Source organism: Antechinus flavipes, chromosome 4 (genome assembly GCF_016432865.1).
Source record: "Antechinus flavipes isolate AdamAnt ecotype Samford, QLD, Australia chromosome 4, AdamAnt_v2, whole genome shotgun sequence".
Taxonomy (NCBI): domain Eukaryota; kingdom Metazoa; phylum Chordata; class Mammalia; order Dasyuromorphia; family Dasyuridae; genus Antechinus; species Antechinus flavipes.
The window spans coordinates 42,430,883-42,458,069 of NC_067401.1; the positions used below are offsets into that span (position 1 = coordinate 42,430,883).

Sequence of the window (27,187 nt, forward strand, 5' to 3'; positions counted from 1 at the left end):
ATAGGTGAGGGGGGACAGAGTTAGGGAGATAATGCTGGACATAAAGTCCTGTTCTGGAAGGGAGGCCTCCTGAGAGGGATGCATAGGGGTGCAGAGGCAGGCTCCTCGAGGAGCAGGAAGGAGGGAAAATTTCCTTCCAGCAAATTTTAGCAGCATTCCGCAGTGCTGGTTTAATTTAAGCTTTTTAGGTTTGAGATATTTTAAGCTGAATTTGTGTTTTTTAAGAGACTTCCTAAGGAAAGATCCCTAGAGGTGTTCTGTCCCATTCTGCCACAAGCCTTAGATTTCCTCGATTCTTTAGCACCTTGTCCTTCTCTAGACATCTCTAGAGATGGAGAGATGACAAAATGCTCCCTGATTAAGGGGAGAAAGCAGGAATTCAATTAAGGCATCCCTGAGATAGAATTCTGCCTGAGCATGGAGCTCCAACAATCCAGATTTTCCCAGGAATTTGGATCGTCCTAACTATAAAACAGACAACAAGAAAAGGCTTTACCTCGTCCAGATTCTTGGGGATTCCCAGTCAGGGAAGTGAAATGATGAGGTGCAAGAAATGGAGTGGGAGATCCCCTCTGGTCAGAGCCCCAGGTCCTATGCAAAAAGGGATTTATTGCCACTGAGAAGCCAACTTGCTAGGAAGACAGAAGTCTTAGTGGGCAGATTTCTGGCAGGACAGCTTGCTAACCAGCTTCCCTGATAAAGCATAATCCTATTTAGTAATTCTGGGACTATTCAGGGTTCAGAGTTGTTTCTTATTAGCCCTCTGAGGCTCGGGGCTTCAATTCAATTCAAAATTAAATGAGATTACTTAACCAGGAGTTTGAGTCACTCAATGTTGACAGTGGCCCAGGCCTAGATTTCCAACTGAAAAGGGATTATTTATCTTGAGAGTTTAAATTACTGGGAGTTGGTCCTAGACTAATTTTCAACTCAATAGAGGGTGGACCAGTCCCTGATCAAGATCTCCAACTGAGTGAGACCACCCAACTGGGCTCCCTGGGGGGGGGGGGGGGGAGAAAGGAGGAAGGGGAGTTGGAGACTCAGGAACTCCCCCCCCCCAGAAGGGGGACAGTTTCAGGATTCATCTCAAAGGCTAAAGAGACACAATTTACATCATTTCCCCCCAGAAGATCTCAGTTTACAATGTGACATGCAAATGAGTTGGATTTAAGTGAAAGTGGGCTGTGCAAAGTCCCCAGCCTCAATTTCTCCTCCAGCAGTGCAGTGTTAAACACTGTTTAGGAGTGAACAGGATATCTGAAATGAAGTGGACTTTTAGTGGGTCCTAGGTGGAATTTTGTATCAATTTACAAGAGAGTAGCTGTCTCATCCATATTGGATCAGTCCTCTTGAGTCTGATGGTGATCCTAAAGGAAGTGTGAAAGGATGTGACTGGACAGATGTAGGGTGACTCAAAGCCCAAGAAGTCTATGACAGATCCTCCTAATTTATAGCCTGGCTCAAATTGGTGGCTCCACTTTATATAATAAAGGCAACCTTTGAGAGTTCAGGCTGTTGACCTTGTTTTCATGTTTGACTGTCTTCTTGCTTGGATTTGCTTATCAATCCAGAGAAAGAAGCCTTTTGGAAGCTAATTTTCTACCCCAGTCCTGAAGAGGATTCTTTTATTATACTCCTTAAAATGGATTTTAGGGACCCAGAATCTTCAAGTGGAAATGATAAGCATTTCCTCTGCTAACAAGGAAATGGATCTTACTTGCCAAAGTAAATATTGTTATAATATTGTTAAAAATAGCTCTGTGTTCCCAGTATTGGGCATGTTTCTTCCAAAGGTGAGAGCTGTAACCATAAAACCACAGAATTTGGAGAAGGAGAACAATGGCCTTCTAGTCCAACTCATACAAGACTGGAATCTCTACTCTACCATGACTAATAAGTTGTTATTCTGTCTCTCCTTTAGGGATTCTTAACTTGAGATCTATAAACTTTTTTTTAATAGTTTGATAACTGCTTTTTTTAAAAAAAGTTTTTTGATAACTGTTTTTTTAATAAATAGATTTCCCTTGTAATTCTATGTACTATATCATATACATTTAAAAACATTATTCTGCAAAGGGGTCCAGAAAAATTAAGAACTTCTGATTTACTGGAAGTCCTCTAAGGAAAATTAACCCACTGCCTCCTAAGGCAAACTAGTCCTTTTGAAGAGCTCTAATTTTTCAAAAAAAAATTTTTCCCTGACACCAAGCCTAATTTTTACCTGGTTGTGATTCTGTCCTCTAAGACCAAACAGAACAAGTCTAATCCTTCTAACTCATCCATGCCTGCTCATCCTGTGTAATTCTTGTTCCTATATTTTCTAACTAGTGAACTGGAGGCTTTCCTCCCTTTCTCTTGACACTGCAAGGATACCATTGTAATGACTGACCATTGGCTGTCCCTTGCTGCCAATACATGACCGGATATCTTCCTTTTTGATTATATATTTCTTGGATGACATCTTTTACTCTAACTCTTCTTCATGGGTCCCTGTTTGTTATAGCTCTCTCATACCCACCATATGCTTTTCCATTGCCTTCTGAATGAATATTCAGAATATGATACATGAATAATGCAGAATACATGATTCAGATACATGAATATCTACATTGCTAAAAGGAATTGGTTGTTCTCTGTTTTAAAATAGCAAAGCTCCAGGGACTGAGCTTTGGGGAGTTGACTAGCTTTCTTATCCATACAGAGAAAGGATCACTTTGCCCTTGGATGATAATAGAGTTAGTGAGGGCCCTGCTGTTTTCAAATGACTCAAATTAGCTTTCGATTGGTAAGATAAGAGAAATAGCTCCCATTCCTCCAAGATAGAACTCCAAGAGTTAGGAATCCAATTAATGTCCAGGAAAGAGATAGAGGCAATCTGCAGCAAATACACGGCAGGCAGGGAGAATGTGTCATTCTGCAGAGATGGTATCCCTATCAGGGGTCCTCAAACTAAGACCTACGGGCCAGATGCAGCAAACTCTTTATTTTACAAATATTTATAGAAGATGACAACAAATATTTAAACTTCTCTAGTGAAGGGAAAATGGATTTAGGTTGATAGCACATCCAGGACTGATTGGTTGAAAAATAGCATCAACTTCACCAAATCAGTCTGAAAATGCTTACAGAATTAAACTTTAACTCAGAGTTCCATTTTTAAACTTTGACTATCCAAATGAAAAGTTCCTTGATTTTTTGAGAATGAGCAAAACTTCACTGTACAATGAACTCTCTTCTGTGAGACAAAGGAAGCTGCTTCATACCTAAAGGGCTCAAGAGGAAGGACTGGTTTTGAGTCAGAAGATTTTTGCACCAGGACAGGGTCAACTTGGATTCACCAACACCTTCAATTTCTTTATCTTTCCCCCATTCCACATCTCAAATGAAGATTCAAAATGTTTTCTCGCTCTTTTCCTCAGTGAAATCTTCATATCTTTTCTCAAGATCTTGCCTCTCAGGCTAAAGAAAATGTCCATCATCTTAACTTTAAAGTGAAATTTACTTTAAAGTAAAGTCTACTGTGCCCAATAAGCATTTCTTAAGCAGTTACAGTATGCCAGGTTCTGTGTTAAGAGCTGGAAATACAAAGAAAGACATGAGATGGTTCCTGTCCTTAAGGAATTCAGTTTAATGGAGACAACACATTAAAAAGAAGCTGAAAAAGGAAAAGTGGAGCATGATGAAGTATGATCTGAGCTGAGAGCTGCAGAATGATGAGTTTCTAGAGATCAGAAAGTCTAGGAAAGCAGAAAGATGGGAAATGACGAGATGAATTCCCAGAGAACCCTCCTTCTATGGTGGAATATCAGGGAGGAGCATTCTACTATCCACTCTACCTTCTTCAAGAAGAGGGAAGGAGGGACGCCAGGGGAAGGGGATGCTAAGGACATGGAGTTTCAGAATGATGAGTTTCTAGAAATCATTAAGTCTAGGAAAGCAGCTAATTTGGAAATAATAAAAGAACATTTACTAATGATCTTCCAGATTTTTCTGAAACATACCAGATTTATCTGCTTGACAGACATAGTTTTCAGTAGCTAGAGCTTTCAGCTTTATCTAAACTCATCTCTCTAGCCTGAAATTCCTCTGTAGCCCAGCTTCTTAAACTATAGTTTGCAACCCGAGATGAAGGTCCTTTGGTTCTCGAAGAGGATCTAAATGACATCCCTATCTCGATGGAAAGATGGATGGATGGATGGATGGAAGTATGGAGTCCAACATCATGAGGCCATTTTGATCCTCTTCAAGAATCAAAAGACAATAACCCACCAGTCAAGTAGAAGTAGGAGGAAGAGAAAAAAGAGGAGGAGAAGGAAGAAGAGAAGAAAGAGGAAGCTCTTTAAGTGTTATAAAAAACTTATGTTAACATGCATTTACTTATTTGATCTTCACAACAATCATGTGAGATTGGTACTATTATTATCCCCTTACAGAAAAGGAAACCAAAGAGAGCTAGGGGACTTGTTTAGGCTCAGAACACTAGTAAGTGTCTGAAACAAGAATTCACCTCAGATCTTCCTGACCCAGGTCCTGCACTCTAGATCCAGTGACGTTCAGCTTCCTGGATGCTAAAACAACTTCAGGTAAACATTTAGGTAGCTTCCTTCCCCTGGTTACCCTCCCTACTTCCCCAGCAAATACATATGGACAAGTAACACCTTTCAGGTTCCCTTTCCTCACTTGGAGAGAAGCACTAAGAGCACATTGCTGTCCCATGCCTCCCTCTTGTAGTTGGCTACAATCTCCTACAAATATTCAGGATTTCCTAGTGGGGAATCAGAGATGTTTCTATTGAAAACTAATACAAACAAACAAACTTAGGGGATTTATAGGGGAGAGAATATTTTGAAGGTTGGTATCAGATACAGAAAAGTGGGGAACTGGGGAGGAAACAGATGAGCAGGCAATCCCAGCATGGAATTCTTATCCCTGACTGGGGAAAGGCAAAAATTTTTCAAAATTTAGGCGGATAGTAGCTGCAATTTAGGAACAGTGCTTAGTATTTTAACAGGATATAGATGCATGTTTTTGTATAAGCTCAGGATTTCATGCTGCCCTTATGGGTACAATGGAAAGAGGCAATTGAGATTGTTACTTGCCCGGGGTTACATAACTAGATAATGTTTGAAGCCAGACTTGAACTCAGGTACTCCTGACTTCAGGCTGGTACTCTACCAACTGCGTCATCCAACTGCACCTAATAATATATATTTTTAGAAGAGACTCCTATTTAGGTATGTAACCTGGGCCCCACATGGCTTTGGAACCTCCAAGTTCTGTTATGGGAAATTTGGACTAAGATTTGTTTTGTAAATATTACTCAAAGCTTCTATCCCATTTATTTTAATGAACAGAAACCATACATCATCAAATCACAGAACTTTAGAGTAAACCAAATGGCAATGAGAAATTCTATCTCCATAACATCTGGGAACATTCCACAGGCAACTCAAGCCTCTAGATTTGCATTGTAGCTGGAACCCTTTCCATGGCTCCATGGCTCCAGCTTCTAGGAGTTGTCTGTGTCTCAAACTCTTGCCCCTCTCTGCCTCTGCCAGTCAGTATGGCTGCTCAGGTCTCTAGGCTCCATGCAGATCTGAATGAAACTAGATGAATTCTGTTTTCTCATCTACATCTGGAATTCTCCTGAGATGTGGTCACACTCACTGGAAATGGTCTTTGTGAGTTCATGTGATCAAAATATTATAGACAAATTGGCAGTGAGCCACTTTGAACTTAGCTAGGTTGACAGACAGACAGACAATCCATTTGCAGATACAAATTCAGAAAGCTTTTCTCATCTGGCAAGATCCATCAGAGCTCATGTTCAGCTGGCATCGACTTTAAGAACCCAGAAGTGCCTCCCATGCCCCAATAAGGTATCAGAAAATAGAAAGCCATCATATATACTTATGTATATGTATATATCTAGGTAAGTACATAGGAAATTGTCTAACAAATTACAAGGTGAGATTTTTGTCAGGGAGGATACTTTTTACTGACAAATCTTCATTATGAAGCTTCAGAGAGAAGGTGACATTGGTACTGGTCTTTAAAAAATGGGAAAGAATTCAACAGTTACAGAATGGAAAGGAAAACATTCCATACATAGAGGAACAGTGAGAAAAGGCATGAATCAGGAAAACACAGGGTATGACTAAATATATTGTTAACAAAGGGGAATATAAGTTGGGTCATTTCAGATTGTGGAAAGCCTGTATTATTCTTTCCCAAGCTACTGTATATATTGTGTCTATGCTTGTAGATACATATGCTATCTCCCCCTGTCCTGATAGAATGCAAGCTCCTTGAAGGCAGAGGTTATTCCATTTTTGTCATTGTATCCCCAGTACAAAAGAGAGTACATGGCACATAGTAGGTACTTAATAAATGCGTATTGATTAATAGAAGGTAGTTACTGTGAGGGGAAAAATATAAAGACCACCCTGAAGACCAGAGAGAAACCTTATTTCACTTTTCCCCATGGCCATTCATGCCCAGTACTCTTATCTTGTCAAACCTCATTAACTCACAACTGGTAATGGCAACATTACAGATTGATCCAATTTTCCCCATTCTTCTTACTATTACCAACTAAAAAATTAGACATCAGTAGTCATTTTGATGCTGATGTAGCATCTATTTCTCAAGGAGTTCAACTTGGCTTATAGGTATCATCTCGCCTTTATAAAATCCCTTATATGATAGAAAGAATCATTCTTTTTTTCCTCTTGCCCTTCTCCTCTTGGCCCACATTTAAATGTAATGTTTGATAAACCTGAGGAACAAATGGGACCCCTATCCACAGTCATGGATTCCAACATCTGATCTTTTCGACCACTCCTTGTTCGCCGGTGTCATTGGCTATCTAGGATGGATGGCATCCCCACTAACTGTAAAGTTTCTTCCAGGAAATAACTCGTGAGCATTTTGTTTGTGTGTCACCTTTACTGCAGGAGAATCCAGAAGAAGGGAGAGCCAGCATTTACAAATCAGTGATCATCAACACCTCCAAGGAAATGATGTGTTTCAGTGACTACCCCATCCCAGATTACTTTCCCAACTTCATGCATAATTCTCAACTCATGGAGTACTACAGGATGTATGCAAAAGAATTTGACCTCTTAAAGTATATTCGTTTCAAGGTAAGAAAAGGTGTTGGGCCTGTCCGCTTGTGATTGGAAATTGTGTAATATTTGCAGGTTTTTGTGTGGGATAGATATGAATGCCAAGGACATTGTTCTGAATGTCTTCTCAGAAAATCCTTGCTATATAAATATCTCAGGACTTGACACTTGCAGAAAGATTAGAGAGAGAAGGAAAAGGTCTTCTCCCTCGCAATGAGAGAATAATTTGTTATGGGGGAATGTAGTTCTAAGACTACTTCACAAATACCGAAATAATACTGACGTATTTTTAAGCACTTTTCACCTCTTATTATTTCATTTGATTCTCACAGTAGTTCTGTGAAGTAAAAAAATTCATGATTTCAGCTATAAACTAAATTCTGAAATATAGGGTGATTAAATACTGGAAGTGTTCCTAATAAGTATAGGAAAAAAGTAAGGATGTCCACCTTTTACCACTACTATTTGGTAAAGCTTTAGAAATGCTGACCATAGCAATAAAATAATGAAATTTAAGACATTCATATCAACAAGAGGGAGAGAAAATTATATTTAATTGTGAATAATAACAGAAACTCCAAAGAATCTGAAAATAAAGTAATTGAAACAATAAATAGCTTCCATAAAGTAGTAGAATACAAAATAAATTCCCAAAGTTCATCAATATTTCTATATTATAATAATAAAAAGAATTAATAAAAATAGAAATCCAATTCAAAATATCTATAAAAGCATAAACTAAGGGGCAGCTAGATGGTGCAGTGGATAGAACACCAGCCCTCGAGTCAGGAGGACCTGAATTCAAATCTGGCCTCAGACACTAAATACTTCCTAACTGTGTGACCCTGGGCAAGTCACTTAACCCCAATTGCCTCAGCAAAAAAAAAAAAAAAAAAAAAAAAAAAAAAAAAAAAGAATAAAATTCCACATATGAAGGTATGCTCAAGTTTTATGTAACTCAATTATGTGACTTATATATACGCTTTACACAAAAACAAATGATTGGAGGAATCTTCTTTGTTCATGGTTGGGACTACACCAATATAATAAAAATGCTGAAACTACCTAAATTAATTTATAGATTTAGTGCTATGGCAATGATTTAGAAAAGTAAAAGATCTAAAATCTCAATAAAAAAATAAGAACGCATGAGGACTTCTCAACTCAAATAATATTATTAAGTTATAATCATTAGCATTACTTAGTACAAGTTTAAAAATAGAAAAGTAAATCAGTAGAATAGACTAGATAGAAATGATACAAAACAAATTAATTCAGTAGCCCAGGGTTCAATAAATTCAATAACTTAAATTATTTGGAAATGAACCTATACTTTAATAAGAGCCATTATTTTACCATGAAAACTATTTTTTTTTTAAGTTCAGATCAGCATCCTATACCTTACACCACAATAAGTTCCAAATGGATGCAAAATTTAATATGAAAGAATATGTCATTTAAAATAGAAGAAAGTAGAAGGACATACCTTTCCCAATTATGACAAGATAGAGAAGAAGCAAACAAGAAAAAGAGATTATCCTAAAAGAGAAAAATAGATGATTTCTACTACACTTAAATTTTTACTGTAATTTGGAGAATCTCTAGATTAGCTATTTTTATTAAAGTTTTAATATCAAAAATATAAAAAGAAATGAATACAAATTTATAAAACCAAGAGGTATTCTCAGTGGATAAATGTTCAAATAAAATGAAATTTTCAAAAGAAAAATTGCTAACTTTCAACAACTTTTATGAAAATATGCACCAAAATCCTAATAATAAGGTAAATAGAAATAATTCTTAAGTTTTTACCTCATAACTAATAATTTGGCAAAAAACAAATAATAAAATAGAAATTGTTCATTTAGAGGGACTGAAGAAGGTCAGGCATCCTGATACATTGTTGATGAAGTTTGGAATTGGCCCAAACATTCTGGAAAACAACTTGGAATTATACAGAAAAAAGCAGTGAACTTGTTTATTTAATTTATTGTATCTAGAGATTCCACTGTTAAACATATTTCACAAGGAGGTCAAGGAAAGAAAAATCCCATGTGTGCCAAAATCTTCATGGTAGCAATTTTATGATAGCAAAAAAGAAAAAGGCAATTGTCAAGAGAACCTATTAATTGGGGGAATGGCCAAACTAATTTTGGTAGATAAATATAATTGATTTGGAAACATGGATCTTATTAGACATAATCTCCAGTAAGGAAAAATTCATTGGAAAAATACAGGTATATCTGGAAATGACAGTACTAAAAAAAAGTCATCAATAAATAATTTTAAAATAAAAATAATTAATTTTAGGGAAAAAAAAGAACAAGTAAGAAAGGAAAGAGTAAGGAACAATATTAGTCTGCTCTCTGTAGAAATTCGGCCTAGTGCATTAGTACTCTGAAAATTTATACACCTTCCCTTGTGGAAATTGTCTCACTTTGATCTTAAGGAAGAAAAAGATTCATCAAAGTAAATCATGAGACTCTAGTTCTTCGCCTAGGATATCATCCTCTCTGGGAAATATTTCTCATTGCCTTATCTGTGTAATTCAAAAATCATTTTCTCCTCTCAAGGTTCCCTATGCACTGGAGATGCCTTTGCTCTCCATGATAAGGAATTTAACACTGTAGTTGGATATCCATCCCTTCTCAGCCAGGAAGTCTGACCCATCAGATAATAGCATCTCTCCTATTTCTTTCCAGACTATTGTACGTAGTGTAAAGAAGCGGCCCGATTTTGCCACTTCAGGCAAGTGGGACATAGTTACTGAATCGAATGGGAAGCAAGAAGTGAATGTCTTTGATGGAGTCATGGTTTGCACTGGCCATCACACCAATGCTCACCTGCCCCTGGAATGCTTCCCTGGTAAGTCATCTGAGAAGAAAGGGTCTTGAACTTTCCATATTTGTTACTCGAGTCTTTCAGATGTGAACATGGTAGGATTGTGGCCAGATGCCACCAAAAAGAATGTCCTGTGCGAGTGAAGTAGAAATGAAGTAGAAATAAGGCAAGAAATCTGCAAGTGACTCAGAAATAAATTAAGGAAGAAATCTGCAAGTGACCCAGAAATAAAATTAAGGCAAGAAATCTGCAAGTGACTCAGAAATAAAATTAAGGAAGAAATCTGCAAATGACCTGATTTTCTATATTTTACTTTGGAGATGACCATCCCCTCAAGGATTTAGCTATCAAGTCAACAACAAGGGAAGATTGGAAGTCAACTTATATTATCTAACTATTATCTTACCATTCTTGGGGGACAAAAAGTAGTGAGATGATGTTATAGAGTTGCCTTTCCAACTGAGATATTGGGGCTTTGAGATATCATAGCATCATATCATAAAACTGGAAGGAGTCACAGAGACTCATGAGACATAGAAGATGTCTAAGATTAAATCTAGGTCTTCTAACTTGAAATTCAGCTTTTTTTGCAACTATAACAAATCTTTATTAATATAAACCTTGTGGAAATTGTCTCACTTTGATCTCAAGGAAGAAAAAGATTCATCAAAGTAAATCATGAGACTCTAGTTCTTCGCCTAGGATATCATCCTCTCTGGGAAATATTTCTCATTGCTTTATCTGTGTAATTCAAAAATCATTTTTTTGACAAAAAGGTCTTCAGGGAAAAGAATTCAAAAAAGGCAAAAGGGATAAAAGGGGTATAAAGGGTAAAACAAAAGAGATAAGAGAAGAAAGTTTCCCACAGAAGACAATTAATAGTTTAAGCAACTTATTTGTGATGTGGAAGCTACAGAGCTCTGGGTTGAGGCTACTGGAAAACAGAAGGAAAGAAAGCAAAAGTTCTAGAGAGTAAGGTGTGCTGTAGATGGGAAGGAAGATGTTGTAGCAATGTTCTTCCATGTAAGAGAACTGGTATCAGGCTGTCATTGCCCTCCCCCATGAAATCACTCTGCCTTTGGTTTGCAGGGATAGAGAAATTCAAAGGTCAATACCTCCATAGCCGGGACTATAAAGACTCAAAGGGATTTGCCGGAAAGCGAGTTATTGTGATTGGCATTGGGAATTCTGGAGGAGATCTTGCTGTGGAGATCAGCCACACGGCCAAACAGGTTTGAATCGGTGAATTATTCGCTTTGTTTGCCCTCCAACCCGTCATCACATTAAAAAAAAGCAAAACTTACATCATCACGCAGCCTGTTTTAGTCAGCTGTGAATGAAGACAGTGTCTGGAATCCAGATGCCTTCAAATCATTTTATAGCAGAGGAAAGCCTGAAAAATTATGTAAATCAATACCAATTTTTAAATACCAGGAGGAATCAGTGACTAAAGAATGTTTAACATATTGTCAAAATATTTCAAAAGCAGGAGAAAAATATTATTGTAGCAACTATGAGATTGTCTCTTTGGGTCTCAAAATCAGGGTATATAGCACAGATATGTGGCATGTAGGTAAATAATGTCTTTGAAAAGATAAATATTAATTCTAGTTATTAATTTTCCATCATAAAATCATACTTTCAAATTATACACAGGAAAAATTTGTTGTTTTTCTTTATCCTGTGATTTCATCCTTTTATTTAAAAAATAATCTCTTTAAAAATTTCTATATAAATTTAACTTTATTTCTCTTCTAATTTAATTTTTTCTAATTTCTAAATTTTCTATGTTTCTCATTTCTGTTTTTAAAACCTAGATTTGCATATTTTGGGTTGAATTAAAGTGTACTAATTTAGGTTTTTGCAAATGGCAGTGAAAAGTTAAATCAATCATGTAAGTGCCTACTGTGTGTCAGGCACTATGCTAATGGCAGGAGGAAGGTGGGATAGGGAGACATACAAAAAAGACTAGAGATTATTCTCAAGAAGTTTATGTTCCAATGAAGGAAATGACTTGCAAACAATTATGTACAAACAAAACCTATCTGGGTTAAATTGGAGGTAACCATCAAATAGAAGCCATGAGATAAAAAGGGGCCAGAAAAAGGATCTTGTAAAAGATGGGATGTTATACTGGAGGATGTGAAGCAAACCAGGAAGTAGAGTTGTGAGTAGGGAGAAATGTTTGGAGGGCAACCAGTGAAAATACATGGAGTCAGGAGATGAAAAATCTTATAGTAGAACAACAAGGAGACCAGTGTCATTGGACCACAGAGAAAGTCAAAAATGATGAGCATTAAGAGAAGGCCATTAGATCTAGTAATTAGAGATCCTTGACAACTTAGAAAAGAACAGTTTCAGTTGAATAATGAGATCAGGCTGCTGAGAGTTAAGAGAGTGAGAAAAATACAGGTGGAGGCTCCTGTGATCCATCTTCTTCGTGAGCAGTTTCTCCCACAAAAGGGGAGAAGGTTTTTTGATGGAGAGACATAGGTATGTTTGTGAGCAGCAGGAAAGTAGCTCGTAGACAAAGAAACTTTAGAGAGAAGTAATAGAGGAAGCAAAGTGCTGTAGAACATGGAACCCCTTGTGCTCAGAGAGAGCACAAGAGTGAGTAAGAGCAAAGTGGACACTTGCCAAGGCTGGATGTTAGCAGAGCGAGATTAGTGATAAAGGGGAAAAGGACTGGAAAAAAGAGCACAGATGGAAGGTAACTTGTCATGGGAGCAAAGGAAAGCTCTCAAAGCAATCTAGAAAAACTCTGAGCAGGGAGAGAAAAGATTCAAGGAGGGAAAAATGTCGTGGAGAACATGACATCTGAGCTGAGTTGTGAAGGGAATGAATTTCAGTAGACAGACATAAAGAAGGAAGGGAAGAAGGGCACAAGAATGGGGGTGTATATGAGTGCACAAAAGAGGCAAAGGCATATTGAGTTTGGAGAATGGTGGGTCACCCAGTTTGGCTGGAATATACAGTACAGGAATGGGAGGATGTAAAATTAGAGCAGATTGGAGCCATGTTATAGAGGTCCAGGCTGAGGAGATTTTATTTTATTTTCTTTCAACAGGGAGCTACTGTTTTATAACTGGGGAGTCAATGTTTAGAATTGATTGTTAGGAAGATTATTTTGGCAGTAGTAATGAAATGAGATTGGAGAGAGTGTAAAGGGAAGGAGACCAGTGGAATTGTAGTAGTAGTAGTAAGAATGGAGTGGCAGAGGCAGAATGACAATGGGCACATGCTGAATTAATTTCCTGAAATCCTAGTAGAAATTTGATTTTTTTCATCAAACAATCAATCAAATATTTCTGGACATCTACTTTATGTAAGGCAAGATTCTGTGATGAACATAAAGAAGTCTAAGACACAATCTTGCTATCAAAGACCTTTAGTTGGGAAAATAAAATATGAATATATTTGTATAAAATATAATCATCCAAAACAGCAATAAAAGAGATGTTATAATAAAATGCACAATCAATTTCCAGATGAGTGATAAAGAAAATAGATGCTTTGGGAGTTATTTGGAAGGATAAGTCACTGGGGACTACAATGGTCTGGGAAGATACCATGGAGATTCTTCTCCATGTTGAGTCAGATCTTACCAGGTTACGTACAGGAAGAGAGAAGTGAAAAGAAGCAGAAGAGATAGAATGAATAAAATCAAATGAATAGAGTTTGTGATGGGAAAACAACTAGTTGACTACTATGGCTGAATTGGAAAGTTTGGAAAGGTAAGGATCTAAAAATAAGAATTAATGGATAGGTCAGAGGTGGGTTGTTAGAGTGTTTTGAATATCAAACAGAGGTGTCTGGAATTTATCCAGTGGGCTATTGAGAATCATTGAATGCCTTTGGGCAAAGACTTGATCAAATTGGTGTTCTCTTCTTTCCAGGTCTTCCTCAGCACTAGGAGGGGTGCATGGATACTAAATCGTGTAGGGGATAACGGATATCCTTTTGATGTTATTTTCTATTCCCGATTTAAATCCTTCATTTCAAAGTTCTTAAGCCTATCTGCAAAGAACTCATTTCTGGAAAGAAAGATGAATGCAAGATTTGACCATGAAATATATGGTCTGAAGCCTATGCACAGGTATGCTCCTAGCATTTCACGCAAGGAGTAAGAGCTGGGTGTTTGAAATAAAACCTGAGTGGACGAAAGAAAAGGGCATTCCCAGCAGTCCAGAGAAGAATGATCAGACTATCTATGCTGTCCAGTTAATAAGTAAATGGTGGACTCTTAAGGAATAAGTAAATAGGAAGCAGCTTGTTCATGGCCTCTTTAGTGAGGTAGAATACAGTGCCTCAGATGTGGTGGTGGAGAGTCCAGTGGACTATTACCTTCTTATTTCTGATCACTCTATTTCACTTCTTGCAGCCCAAATCATATTAGTGTTCTGTGTGTGTGTGTGTTTTGGTAGCTCAAGTGAATCACATTTCTACAATTCATGAAAACAACTAGGATTTTTCCATAGTAAACTACTCTGGAGCCACATCTTCCCGTATTGTACAGTAGATATTTTTTGAGTATGAGCTGAATAATACCATCCTACCCTCCAGGTAGATCCCATAAACATTCTTCAGTAATAACTATTCACTCTTATGTAATGTTTTAAAGTTTGCAAAATACTTTTCTCACATTGAATCTGTTTGAGAGGTAATGTGAGTATTATCCCCTTTTTTAGATAAGAAAATTAAGAGATTAAGTGATTTGCCATAATCAGGCTGGTAAATGCCTGAGGTGATATTCAAGCTCAGGCTAGTCCTGCCACTCTGTCACTGTCTCTTAAGTCAGACTGTGTCTTTTCCATTTTTCTTTTTTCCCTCATTTTATCTTCAGGTTCTAAGTCATCCAGTAACTACATATTTTCTTCCATGAAGCCCTAATTTATTCCATATTGATACAGGCTTATTAAACAGACCAACATATTCCAGAATAGCACACACTGTTTCCCTATCCCTTAAGAAACCCCTTCAACTCAAGCAAAATCTCTCTGACACTAGACAAGTTTTCTCTCTCATGTTCTTAATTTTTTTTCTCTTTCCTTCCTCTTTCTTCCCTCCAAACAGAGCTCTGAGCCAGCATCCAACAGTCAATGATGACCTGCCCAACAGAATTATTTCTGGCAGAGTGCGGGTCAAGGGAAATGTAAAGGAATTCACAGAGACGGCTGCCATCTTTGAAGATGGTACAAGGGAGGATAATATTGATGCCGTTATCTTCGCTACGGGCTATAGCTTTGACTTCCCCTTCCTTGAAGACTCCGTCAAAGTGGTCAAGAATAAAACTTCCCTGTATAGGAAGGTGTTCCCGCCTAACCTAGAGAAACCAACACTTGCCATCATCGGCCTGATCCAGCCCCTGGGAGCCATCATGCCCATTTCAGAACTCCAAGGCCGATGGGCCACACAGGTATTTAAGGGTAAGTGATAACAGGCTTGTGGGAAAGACTTCAGGTACAATGACTTGGGGAAACAGCAATAAATGGTTTGAATTTAATTCTGTTTCAGCAGCTAGAAGCTATTTGCTTATTTACTGATTAGCTCAGGAGGTTGTAACCTTTTTTTGTCATGGACCCCCTTACCTTCTCAGAATATTATTTTTTAACTTAATCATGTTTTTTTTTTCAATTACATGTAAAGATAATTTTCAACATTCACTTTTGTAGGATTTTGAATTCCTTCCTTTACCTCCCTCCTCCCCAAGACAGCAAGAAATCTGATATAACTTAGATGTGTACAATCATTTTAAACATTTCCATAGTAATTGTGTTGTGAAAGAAAAACCCGCAAAAGAAAAAAACCACAAGAAAGGGGGGAAAAGTGAAAATAGTATGCTTCCATCTGCATTCAGTCTCCATAGTGCCGGGGAGTGGTGCAAATGCAGGATGAAGTAGTGAGAGAAATGAATGGGGGCCAGGAGAGCAGAACTGACTTTATTTCTTACAGGTTCCCTTTTATACCCCACCATAAACGTTTTTCTCTGTTATATATCACACAGTAGTCAAAAAACCACAAAAAGTACCATCAAGAATGTGATATTTCCTTGTTCTATTAGTCAAAGCTCATCCTGTTTTTTGTTCCTTTAATGTTCCCCTTGTTCCATTAGATAAAGTATATTCTGGTCATGTCGACCTTCATATTTCCAGTAAATAATCCAAGGGAGCTCAGAAATAGATCACCAGCTGTGAAACAGGCCTTGCCTCATCCCATAAAGTACTCCAAGCGACCTTGCCTTTTCTAAAGGGCTTACATCTGGCTCCCTAACACCTTAGTTATTTCTCTGGATATGGATGGCATTTTCCATCCCGAGTCTATCAGAATTGTCTTTGATCACCACATTACTAAATAGAGCTAAGTCTATCATAGTTGATCATTACATAAGCTTCTTGTTCTGGTTCTGCTCAATTCACTCAGCATCAGTGCATGTAAGTCCAGGCTTTTCTGAAATCTGCCTGCTCATCATTTCTAACAGAACAATAATTTTCCATTACATTCAAATACCACAACTTATTTAACCATTCTCCAATTGATGGGCATCTACTTAATTTTCCACTCAAAATAATGTTTTTAAATGCATATAATAAAAACACATGGAATTACAAAGGAAAGCAATTATAATAAAATACTGTTATGAAGTTATTTGGGTTTTTTTTTTAAGTACATCAACTCCAGGATAATAATAATCTGGCTTGGAAGGTTCTATCTCACAGCATTTTTGTGAAGTAAATCGGTATTATTCAACCAATGTTACTTAAAAGCAGAGAAGTTTGCTACAAATACAAAGTAAAATCTGATTGAGCCAGGAACAGAAGTGCAAAGAATTTAGATCTCCAGTCTTTAATTTTTCCTCTTTTGTTATTATTTAGTTGTTATTGTTCAGTCTTTTCAGTCATGTCCAAATTTTCATGATCCCTTTTGGCATAGATACCAGAGTGGTTTGTCATTTACTTCTTCAGTTTACTTTATAGATAAGTAAACTGAGGCAAACAGGGCTAAGTGACTTGTGCAGGGTCACAAAGCTAATAAGTATCTGAGGTCAGATTTGAATTCACAAAGATGAGGCTTCCTGACTCCAGGGCTAGCACTTCATCCACTGAATATTTGTCATTGTTAGTATCATTACAGCAGTTGGAATCATTGTACTAGCGATGTTGCCTTAAGTCATTTATTGATTTCATATCTTTCATTAAAAATAGGTGATAAAATATTATTAGCGAGAAGACCTTATCTCATTGTAGCATAAAAGTAGACCAGGGTCCACAAAGGCTTTGCTAGAGAGAGCCTGATCTAGATCTAGGATGCTGGACATCCTTTTGTATGGGCCTGGAGACAGACTCTGGTTTCCACTGACCAGCCTAGAGAACTTCACAAAGTCTCATCACTTGCAGATTCCCTATGAATATTCAGTTCTTCCTGGACCAGAGTGACCTTTAATTGGGATTGAAACCAAGATTATTTTTAAAAAGCCTTCTTCTCTTCCTCCTCCCATCCTCCATGAAGTTGTTCATGGTAATACACAAAAAAAGGAGTAATAGACAGTAGGAAAGGGATTGGGACCTTTCCATGATTCCAATTATTCCCCTACATTTGCCAGCTGCAGAATCACATAATGGATCATTTCCTCAGTAATGGCACAAACCTGGAAGTCCGAGTGCCTGTTGGACCGTGTACTCCTTCAAATAGACTGAGATAAGAAAAGAGCTTACTCTGGGTTTCGGGGACTGGAGTTAGCTTTCAGGGAGGGTCTGTGAATTTAGGGGGGGAAAATATATTGTTCTTTTCACTAATCCTCTAACTGGAATTTAGTATTTCCTTCAATTATTTAAAAACATTATTCTGAAAAAAAGGTCTGGCTTCACCACACTGAGAAAGGCAAAAAACAGGTTAAGAATACCTGGATTAGAACAATTCCAAATTGTCTTTTTTTTTCCCTTTGAAAATTTCCCTAAATTGTCTTTTTTTAAATTGCTAATTAAAACACCTGCATGATTTACATTTATTTCAAAATAGTAGCTATTGGAATTGAATCATACACATTTTCCCTTATGCCAATTTTTTGTTGTGGGTGAGTTCAAAGAACAAGTCCAATTTCAAATAGATTGTTAACTTGATTGTCCAGAATCTCACATCTGAAATAAACCAAATTGTTGATAGAATAGGGAAACTTTCCAAACATACACGAAGGACTCTACACTTGGGACCGAGAGAATAAAGAATGGGCTAAGAGAATATGTTCTCAAAATGCCAATGGATTTATGAGCAGTGAAGCCTCCCATGCTGTTTTAGGCTTAGGCAGTGGTCAGCCATGCAGAAGGGAATGTAGCCACTCTGGGAGTTGAAAAGCTAGTTACAGACAGGGCAGTTTGGAAAAGAAAAAGAAAAGGAAAAGGATGAGCCAGAGAGAAAGGCCTTCCAGCCCGGGAAACTACTTGGCTCAGTCCAAAAATCAGAATTCACAGGCTCCTGCCCTGATGGTGAATTTAAACTATGCCCCTGGCTCAACAAGCATTGCCAGAAATCCACAATCCACAACTGTCCTGACCCTGTCATTCACCAGCTGCCTGACTTTGGATGGGTCCTGAATTCCGTGGCCTCCGTTTCCCCACTTACAAAACAGAAATGTGATTTTATAGGCTAATTACCAGGAATATACTTGGGAAACTGCAAAACTCTGTAACTGGAACCTCGTTTTCCTGCTTGTTTAACAAAAGTGCAAAGACCCACAGTACTTATATTTTATTGCTTTGAATCTGCTTGCTTCGAATGTTTAATTAAACATATAATTAAATAATTATAATAAATACATAAATGGTATATAAATGTATAATAAAATTATATCTAATAAAAATTAAATAATTAAACATATAATTAAAAGTATAGTGGAAACTTCATATATAATATAAATATGAATAATATATATGATTGTATACATATGTGCCTACACACATACACACATACCCTTATAGTGCCAGTGACAATAAAAGGGATATCCAGATGGAGTTTTGGGTAAGATTAGGATTCAGGTTTTTCGGTTCCATTGCTAGTAAATAAATCCCAAATGGAGCCTCTTCAGGCTTCTGTGTTGCTTTCCTGGTCATAATGAAAGCTCACTGAGAATAGGAATTGTTTCATTCTTTTTTCTCTGGGGGCTAGCTCAAAGCCTGGCACACAGCAGACATTTAACTAATGCTTGTGGGATGACTAAAACATCATGGATTCTTTTGTTTGGTTGGTTTGGGGTTTTTTGGCAAGGTAATTGGGGTTAAGTGACTTGCCCAGGGTCACACAGCTAGGATGTGTCTGAGGCTAGATTTGAACTCAGATCCCTTTGAATTTAGGGCCAGGTGTTTTACCCATCTTACCAGGTAGCTGTCCCTTTGATGGAGTCATAAAACTAGCACTTCCCACTCTCACAGTGGGAAAAAAGGCAGAGTGGATAATTGTGCATCAAAAATATTCCCATGCAATAAATACCCAACGGATAAAATCTACATGGTAGATTTCCAAGAAATATGGGTTCAAAGCCAAAATGCTTAAAACCTTGTCTTGAGAATGCTCTTGACTTTTTTCTGGAACTTCCATCTCTGAAGGGCTTGGCCAGTGAGGGGGTCCTTTGGCCCTTCACCTGAAGGATGTTTTAGAAGGTGAGAATTGTCTGTCTCCTGAGGATTTAAGCTTAGACCGAGGTTTTACATAACTGTGTTCCTTTCTCACTGACATAAAGCCCCATTGTTATTAGGTGAGAGAGCTGGTTTTCCTTCTTTACATTTCCTCTTGAAACCAAATATAAGAGTTCACATTTACAGAGTATTTTGTTTTATTTTATTTTCTTGAGGGAGAGGAGCAGGGAAGCCGTCATGATTAGGTGACCTGCCCAGGGTCATAAAGCTAATAAGTGTCTGCATTTAAGCTCAGGGCTGCACTTTTAGGGGTTATGGAGGTCCTTAGGTGACTAGGGGAGACAGTGAATAGAGTGCTGTTTCTGAGTCAGGGAGGCCCAAGTTCAAATCCAGCCTCAGAAATTCACTTGTGAAGATCAAGTGAGATAATAGCTGTAAAGTGCTTAGCACATAGTAGGTACTGTATAAATACTGATTCCTTTCTCATTTCCTTTCACCTAATCCAGATCTTCACAAGAACTTTGGGAAGTGGGAACTAATCCTATTTCATTTACAATGAGAAAACTGAGGCAAACTGAGCTTAAATGGCTTGTCCAGGATCATGCAACTAGTGAATTTCTGAGGCTGGATTTGAACTTGGGCCTCCCTGACTCAGAAACAGCACTCTATTCACTGTCTCCCCTAGTCACCTAAGGACCTCCAGGGCCCTTCTTTGGATCAACCTATTGAATAGAGTATTACTGTGGTTCTTGAAAGAAAATCTCCTGAAACAAATATAAGTATTTCTGAGTAGAGACTCTATTCAGTTTAAAAAAAAAAATAGTAAAAGAACAAAAACCAAAGGAAATATTTACTCTACTCTTTCTTCACTAATTAGAAATACTAATAATTAGCATTTATATAATGCTTTAAAGTTTGCAAGGCACTTTACAAATATCATCTCATTTAAACTTCTTAATAACCCTTGGACATAGATACTACTGTTAACTCCTTTTTATTGATTAGTAAACTAAAAATGGGGTGACGGAAGGGACAGTCACACAGCTAATATGTCCAAGACAGGTCTTCCTCATTTCCAACATTCTGTGTAAGTGCCATCTGCCTTTCTAGGTACAGGATTACCTAGAAATATAGAAAAAATAAACTCATAGTTGTTGTTTTTTTAAATCCATTTTAAAAAAAAAAAATGTGATATATGGAAGACAATTAAAGTAAGATATAAATAATATATACTATAGTTAATTAATTGTAGAAAGAAGTATCTGTTCAAACAGGATACAAGGTACAGGTAGTTGTTCCCAGTCAAACACTGTTAGAGTTTTAGCTTTCATCGAAGCCCCAGAAAATCGAGATGGAGTTAGTTCGGTTCAAACTTGAACGGAATAAGATAAACTCTGTGAAGTTAGGAACTGTGGATACTGGATTCTTGTATTGGGGCAGTTCAGTGTGCTATGGAGTAAATAATTGTTTCCTCATTCATCTGGAATGAGAATCTTTCCTTTTGGGGTCTGAGGATTTATTTGTTTATGATTTAGGATTGAAGACCTTGCCTTCACAAAGTGAAATGATGGAAGAAATCACTAATAGTAGAGAAGAAATGGCCAAAAGGTAAGACATTTTAAAATCCTGCCTTTTGTTACTTCCCCCACCTCGCACTTTTTTTTCTTTAAAATTAGGAAATTGGTCAAAATGATCTCTCAGGACTCTTCCAGTACTAAGATTTTATGAATCTATAAAATATGTATTCATTCTATAACCTTATAATTTAGAGCTGAAAAAAGCAACATTTAGTTGACTCCTGGTAACCTTATAGTTCAGAATGTTGTCCCTACCAACCTTGTTGATTTTTATTTTGTTGTTATTGTTTTATAATATATAGATAAAATTGTAGATAGTTATTCATTTTATTACCTAGTAATTTAGATCTGACAAGAGCAATATTTAGTTGACTTCTGGTGTCCTTATAGTACAGAATGTTGTCCCTACCAACCTAGTTGTTTTGTTGTTGTTGTTGCTGATGTTGTTTTTTAATATATAGATAAAATTATAGATGTGTATTTATTTTATTACCTTGTAATTTAGATCTGATAAGAGCAATATTTAATTGGCTCCTGGTATCTTTATAGTTCAGACTATTGTCTCACCCAACCTAGTTGAGTTTTTAAAATATATAGATAAAATTATAGATATGTATTCATTTTATCTTATAATTTAGATCCGACAAGAGCAATATTTAGTTGGCTCCTGGTATCTTTATGGTTCAGAGTTTTGTCCCTACCAACCTAGTTGTTTTTGAATATATATAGATAAAATTATAGATGTGTATTCGTTTTATTACCTCATAATTTAGATCCAACAAGAGTGATAGTTAGTTGATTCCTAGTACCCTCATAATCCAGAATTTTGCCCCTACCAACCTAGTTGGATTTTTGTTGTGGTTGTTTAATATATAGATGAAATTATAGCTATGTTTTCATTTTATTACCTTATAATTTAGATCTGACAAGAACAATATTTAGTTGGCTCCTGGTATCCTTATAATACAGAATTTTGTCCCTACCAACCTAGTTATTTTTTAATATATAGATAAAATGATAGGTTTCAGCACAAAGAAAGGTCTTATTATAATTAACAGAAAACTGAGTAGAGATAAAGAAAGATAGGTTGGAGAAATTTCTCAAATCCTGTACCTGAAATCCAAGAATACAAACAAGGGGAAGAGGGGAAAAAAATGAAACCTTTCATTGGTGTCATGTTTTGCCTGGAGCACGATGGCTCTGTTTAGGTAGAAATAACTGGAAGCGGAAGAAGTCCTGTACCAGAAGGCCATAAAAGGAAGCATAGAAAGGCGGCTCTTCCAATTTCTCTGGCATTGGTCTTCCATGTGGGCAAGCCACTTGTGACGTGGGCAGGCTGGAAGGTCCAGTAGAGCAGGATTCTTCCTGTGACCTCCAGGCGTTCTGGTGGCCAGTCCTGCTGACCACATGTTCGTCCAGATTAGATGTCCTCTGGATATCTTAAACTCAACATGTTGTCTGTCTCCCTAAATCCTCTCCACTTCAAACTTCCCCGTCCCTAACCCCACCACTCTTCCAATTCCTCAGGCTTACAAGTCAGATGCCATCCTCGGTCCCTTACTATCTTTCACCCTCTGCCCCAAATCCTACCAATTTTACCTTTATAAGATCTCTCTTTTACATCGCTTTCTCTGCTGTGACACAACCAGCTCTCTGGATCATCACCTCCTGCTGAGACTATTACAATAGCCTGGGGATGTCTCAAATCTTTACTTGCTCCAGTCCATTGGAGAATGGATTATGTAATGGATTATGGATTATGTAAAGGATTATGTAGTTCCATTCAGGAACTAGAGTGGTTTTTCTGAAACACAAGTCACTTCTTCCTTCAGTAAACTTCAATGGCTCCCTATGGCCTCCAGGATCAAACATAAGATCTCTTCATAATTTAGTGCTCACCCCTCCCCCTTTTCTAGTTTTCTTACACCTTACACACTCCCAGATATACTTTGGTCCAGTGAAGTCCTCCTGGATGTTGTTCTACTGACACTCCATCTCCAGTTTCAGAATTTGAATTGAGCTTTAAAAGACAACTAGAAATTAGGTGCAGAAAAGTGAGACTAGAAGTTTTCTATTAATTATAACAAGATCTTTCTTTGTGCTGAAACCTATCATTTTATTTACATATTTAAAAACAATAGGTTGGTAGGGGGGCAAAATTCTGGACTATAAGGATACCAGGAGTCAATTAAATATTGCTCTTGTTGGATCTAAGTTATAAGGTAATTAAAATGAATACATATCTATAATTTTATCTATATGTATTTAAAAACAACTAGGTTGGTAGGGGCAAAATTCTGGACTATAAGAATACCTTGGATTACTTGCCATCTAGGAGAAGAAATGAGGGGAAGAGGGGAAACTGGAACACAAGGTTTTGCGGGGGTCAATGATGAAAAATTATTGCATATGTTTTGAAAATAAAAAACTTCAATAAAAATAATAAAATAATATAATTATATCAATAATGTAAATTATAATTATATATAATTATGCAATCATAGTTATATCATATAATTATGTTATAATAGATAATAATAATAATAATTTTTCAAATAAAAAATTTATTTAACAGTGTTAGGGCACTGTTGTCTGCCCTATCTCCTCAGCAGGGATGTAAGCTCCCCAAGGGTGGGATCCCTACTGTGTCTCCAGTCCCAGGTCCACAGTTGGGGCCTGTCGATTGCCTGACTGGACTGATGAAGGGCCGCTGCTTCTGTCTCCCTTTCCATAGATACGTGGAGAGCCCCCGCCACACCATCCAGACAGACTTCCTGGAGTATATGGAGGAGCTCGCTGAGTTGGTGGGGGTGAAGCCCAACCTGCTGTCCCTGGTCTTCACTGATCCCAAACTGGCGTTTCATATGTTCTTTGGGCCTTGTACCCCCCTCCAGTACCGCTTACAGGGCCCAGGGAAGTGGGATGGAGCCCGAAAAGCCATCCTCACAGTGAATGACCGTATCCAGAAGCCATTGAAGACAAGGATGGTAGGAAAAAATGTCCACGATTCCTCAGTGATGATGATGGTTGGCAAATGGATGCTGGCTGTCGTTTTCATTTCCATCATCTTAGGTTATATTTAGCTCTCGAGCTGTTTGCATCAGCTCTAATGGGTTAGCCAGTTCAATAGTGCCTTCAGAGTGCCAAAAAAAGAAACTTGTAGAGCTTCTCTCAACTCTTCTGCGGGGGGATTTCCTTTCCAAGCATCCCTCTTTTTCCCCTTCTACCCATTTTCATCCATTCAGTTTTCTTTCCCTGTTTGCTCTGCGTTCCACCCAAAGCTCTATGTCCACTTTGGCTGAGACACCACTAGCAGTTACTAGGGGAGCTCAACTAAAGTGATCCATCCATAATACAGTCCGTCATTGTCCCAGAAAAGCAGCTAGGGCACAGAGCTCCAGGCCTGGAGTTAGGAAGACTCATCTTCATGAGTTCAAATGCAACCTCAGATATTTCCTAGCTGTGTGATCCTTACTTAGCTTTGTTTGCCTCAGTTTCCTTATCTGTAAAATGGTCTGGAGAAAGAAATGGCCAACTATTCCAGTGTCTTTGCCAAGAAAACCCCAAATGGGGTCACAAAGAGTGAACAACAACAAACTATCAGGTATCAGGGCTGACTGTGGAATTGGCTTCTGTCTTGGAATTTGTTGAAACCCAGATAAGAGATTCATCTAGAAACCCTGATGCCCCCGAGATTTTGCAATCCATTTTCTGCTTCTCATGGTCAGACCTTTTCCGCTTTCTTACCCCTTAAGAAAGTTGACTGGAACAAATTATTGTTTGACTAGCCCAGACTAATAGGATAGTTTCATTTAATCAGAACAAAGTTAGATATTCTGTGATTAGAAGTAACCAGACTTAACCAGGAGAATCTAAGACTTCTGTCTACTTCTCTCCTATTCTGACGTAGATGTCCCAAATAGACTCAAGAATAAAGAAGAGAAGTATAAATGGAGGGCCCAGATTTAAGTCCTGATCCAGCCGCTTGCTTATTCACCATAATTAGTCAAAATTCTCATCAGTGAGCTGGGCTCTCTCTGCCTCCCTTAGGAGATAAGAGATCGTTCCAAGGTTCCAAGGCTCTCTTTAAGAAAGGATTTCCTTTCACATCCCATCACAAGCTAATTTTTTGTTTGGAACAACTCTTGTGCAATATTATGTAACATCTGGGAGCAGTGCCCGACCCTGGACTGGTTAAACAAACAACACTATTTGCAGATGCTGAAGGGGTGAGCGTTCTGGAAATTAATGGAAGGCAGAATGACAACTTTCTCTAAATCAGAGCTGGCCTGCCATATAGACTCTGCTTTTTCTTGAGCCTCCTTAATCATTTTATAGCATTTCTCAGTTATCTTGTAAATATTGAGGCTGACCTTTATGGGTTGATTTACATAATTACATAATTCACTTTAATTTTATTTACCTTTCTTTTCCATTTCTGGAGTTATCTTTTAGTAAATAAATTAGCTTAATTAACATGTGCTAATAGGCCAAGGGAGAGAATGCCATTCCTGCTTGGAACATTATTCTGAGCTCCTCCTTGAAGGATTTTCTCCAAATCAGCTATTCTCAAAGTATGAAAGTATGATCCTGAGAACTCTGAAAATCCCCACATCCTTTCAGGGGAATCTATGAAATCAAAATTATTTTCATTATAAAATTATGACATTTTAATTTCTAGTATGGTAAATACTGAGATTTCATTTATATGTGTGTATGTCAATATGTACATGTCTGTGCATATATGTGTATGTATACATACGTATATGTGTATGTAGATGTGTGTGGGAAGAGAGAGAGGGATCATAGCTGCCCTTTGACAGCATTTACTAGCTGTATGATCCTGGGCAAGTCATTTAACACTGCGTGCCTCAGTTTCTTCATCTAGAGATCTGGAGAAGGAAATGGCAAACTATTCTATTGTCTTTGCCAAGAAAACCCCAAATGGGGGTCACAAAGAACTGAACATAATTGAAACAGAACAAAAACACACACATATGTATGTATGTATATTAAATATTATCTCAAATATGTTTATGTATGTATCTTACTATTTACCATATCAGAAAATTAGCACATAAAAATTTGAAATATGCTATAATATATATGTATACCTTGCATATATACATATATATATATACACACACACATATACATATATATATATATCATATAAACAAAAGCTCTTGGTGGGGGCATTCAAAATTTTTAAGAGTATAAATGGACCTTGAGAACAAAAAGTTTGAGCCCCACCACTCTGAAGGAAAGAAAGTTTCCTCTGGGGCTATTAACTTCTTCTCTTCTGAGAGCAAGGGACCTCGGTCTTCCTAGAACTAACTCAACTCAAGCAATAAATAAAGATAAAATAATGAGTGCTTACAACATGGCAACAAAGGTATTTTAATCCTAGATATAACTTTTGTAGTTTTGTAATGACAAGATAAATGGATATTAATCAGATCAATATGGCTTACTTTAGTCATGTGGAGACTTTGTTCTGCTATGTTTGATTAAAGTTGAAAAGTGAATGTGTGATTTTTGTTCTGGGATTGGCTTAGAGTCCTAACACCAGCATAGTTTCCTCTGTGAATGAGATACCATTACCCATTTGATCTTGGTCTTTTTCCCCCTTTAATCTAAACTACATAAATAAATCAGCAGTGAAATCTGTTTGGTTCTTGTTCTTGTTCCCTTTGAAGAATAACTCCAGATCACAAACCCCCTCCAACAGCTGGGTGGTACTGGGAAATTGAGGCAGAGAGGGAGTGCAAGTGGAGAGAATGCTGGTTCTGGAATCAAAAAGACCATCTGTTCAAATTCATCCTCACTCCCTCAGAAGTTGTGTAATTCTGGGGAAGTCTCTTAAATGTGTGTTTGCCCCATTCCCCTCAAAAATGGATGTTATGGATATTAAATGGGGATAATACCAGCAACTCCCTCAAAAAAGTTATTGTGACTGTCCAGTAAGATAATAAGTGTACAGCATTCGCCCAGTGCCTGGCACATGGTGGGCACC

General features: G+C 37.5%; 1 protein-coding gene across 2 annotated transcripts in view; it reads left to right on the forward strand.

Moving 5' to 3' along the window:
- FMO5 (flavin containing dimethylaniline monoxygenase 5) overlaps positions 1 to 26,841 on the forward strand; it is a 68,819-nt gene extending 41,978 nt beyond the window's left edge. For both annotated transcript variants that reach the window (XM_051992870.1, XM_051992869.1), the window contains 7 exons: positions 6,957 to 7,145; positions 9,830 to 9,992; positions 11,058 to 11,200; positions 13,865 to 14,064; positions 15,042 to 15,394; positions 21,130 to 21,202; positions 23,906 to 26,841. In XM_051992870.1, coding sequence (XP_051848830.1) covers positions 6,957 to 7,145; positions 9,830 to 9,992; positions 11,058 to 11,200; positions 13,865 to 14,064; positions 15,042 to 15,394; positions 21,130 to 21,202; positions 23,906 to 24,254 — 1,470 coding nt within the window. In that variant the 3' untranslated portion in view covers positions 24,255 to 26,841. The remainder of the gene's footprint in view (positions 1 to 6,956; positions 7,146 to 9,829; positions 9,993 to 11,057; positions 11,201 to 13,864; positions 14,065 to 15,041; positions 15,395 to 21,129; positions 21,203 to 23,905) is intronic.
- The last annotated feature ends 346 nt before the right edge of the window (positions 26,842 to 27,187 follow it).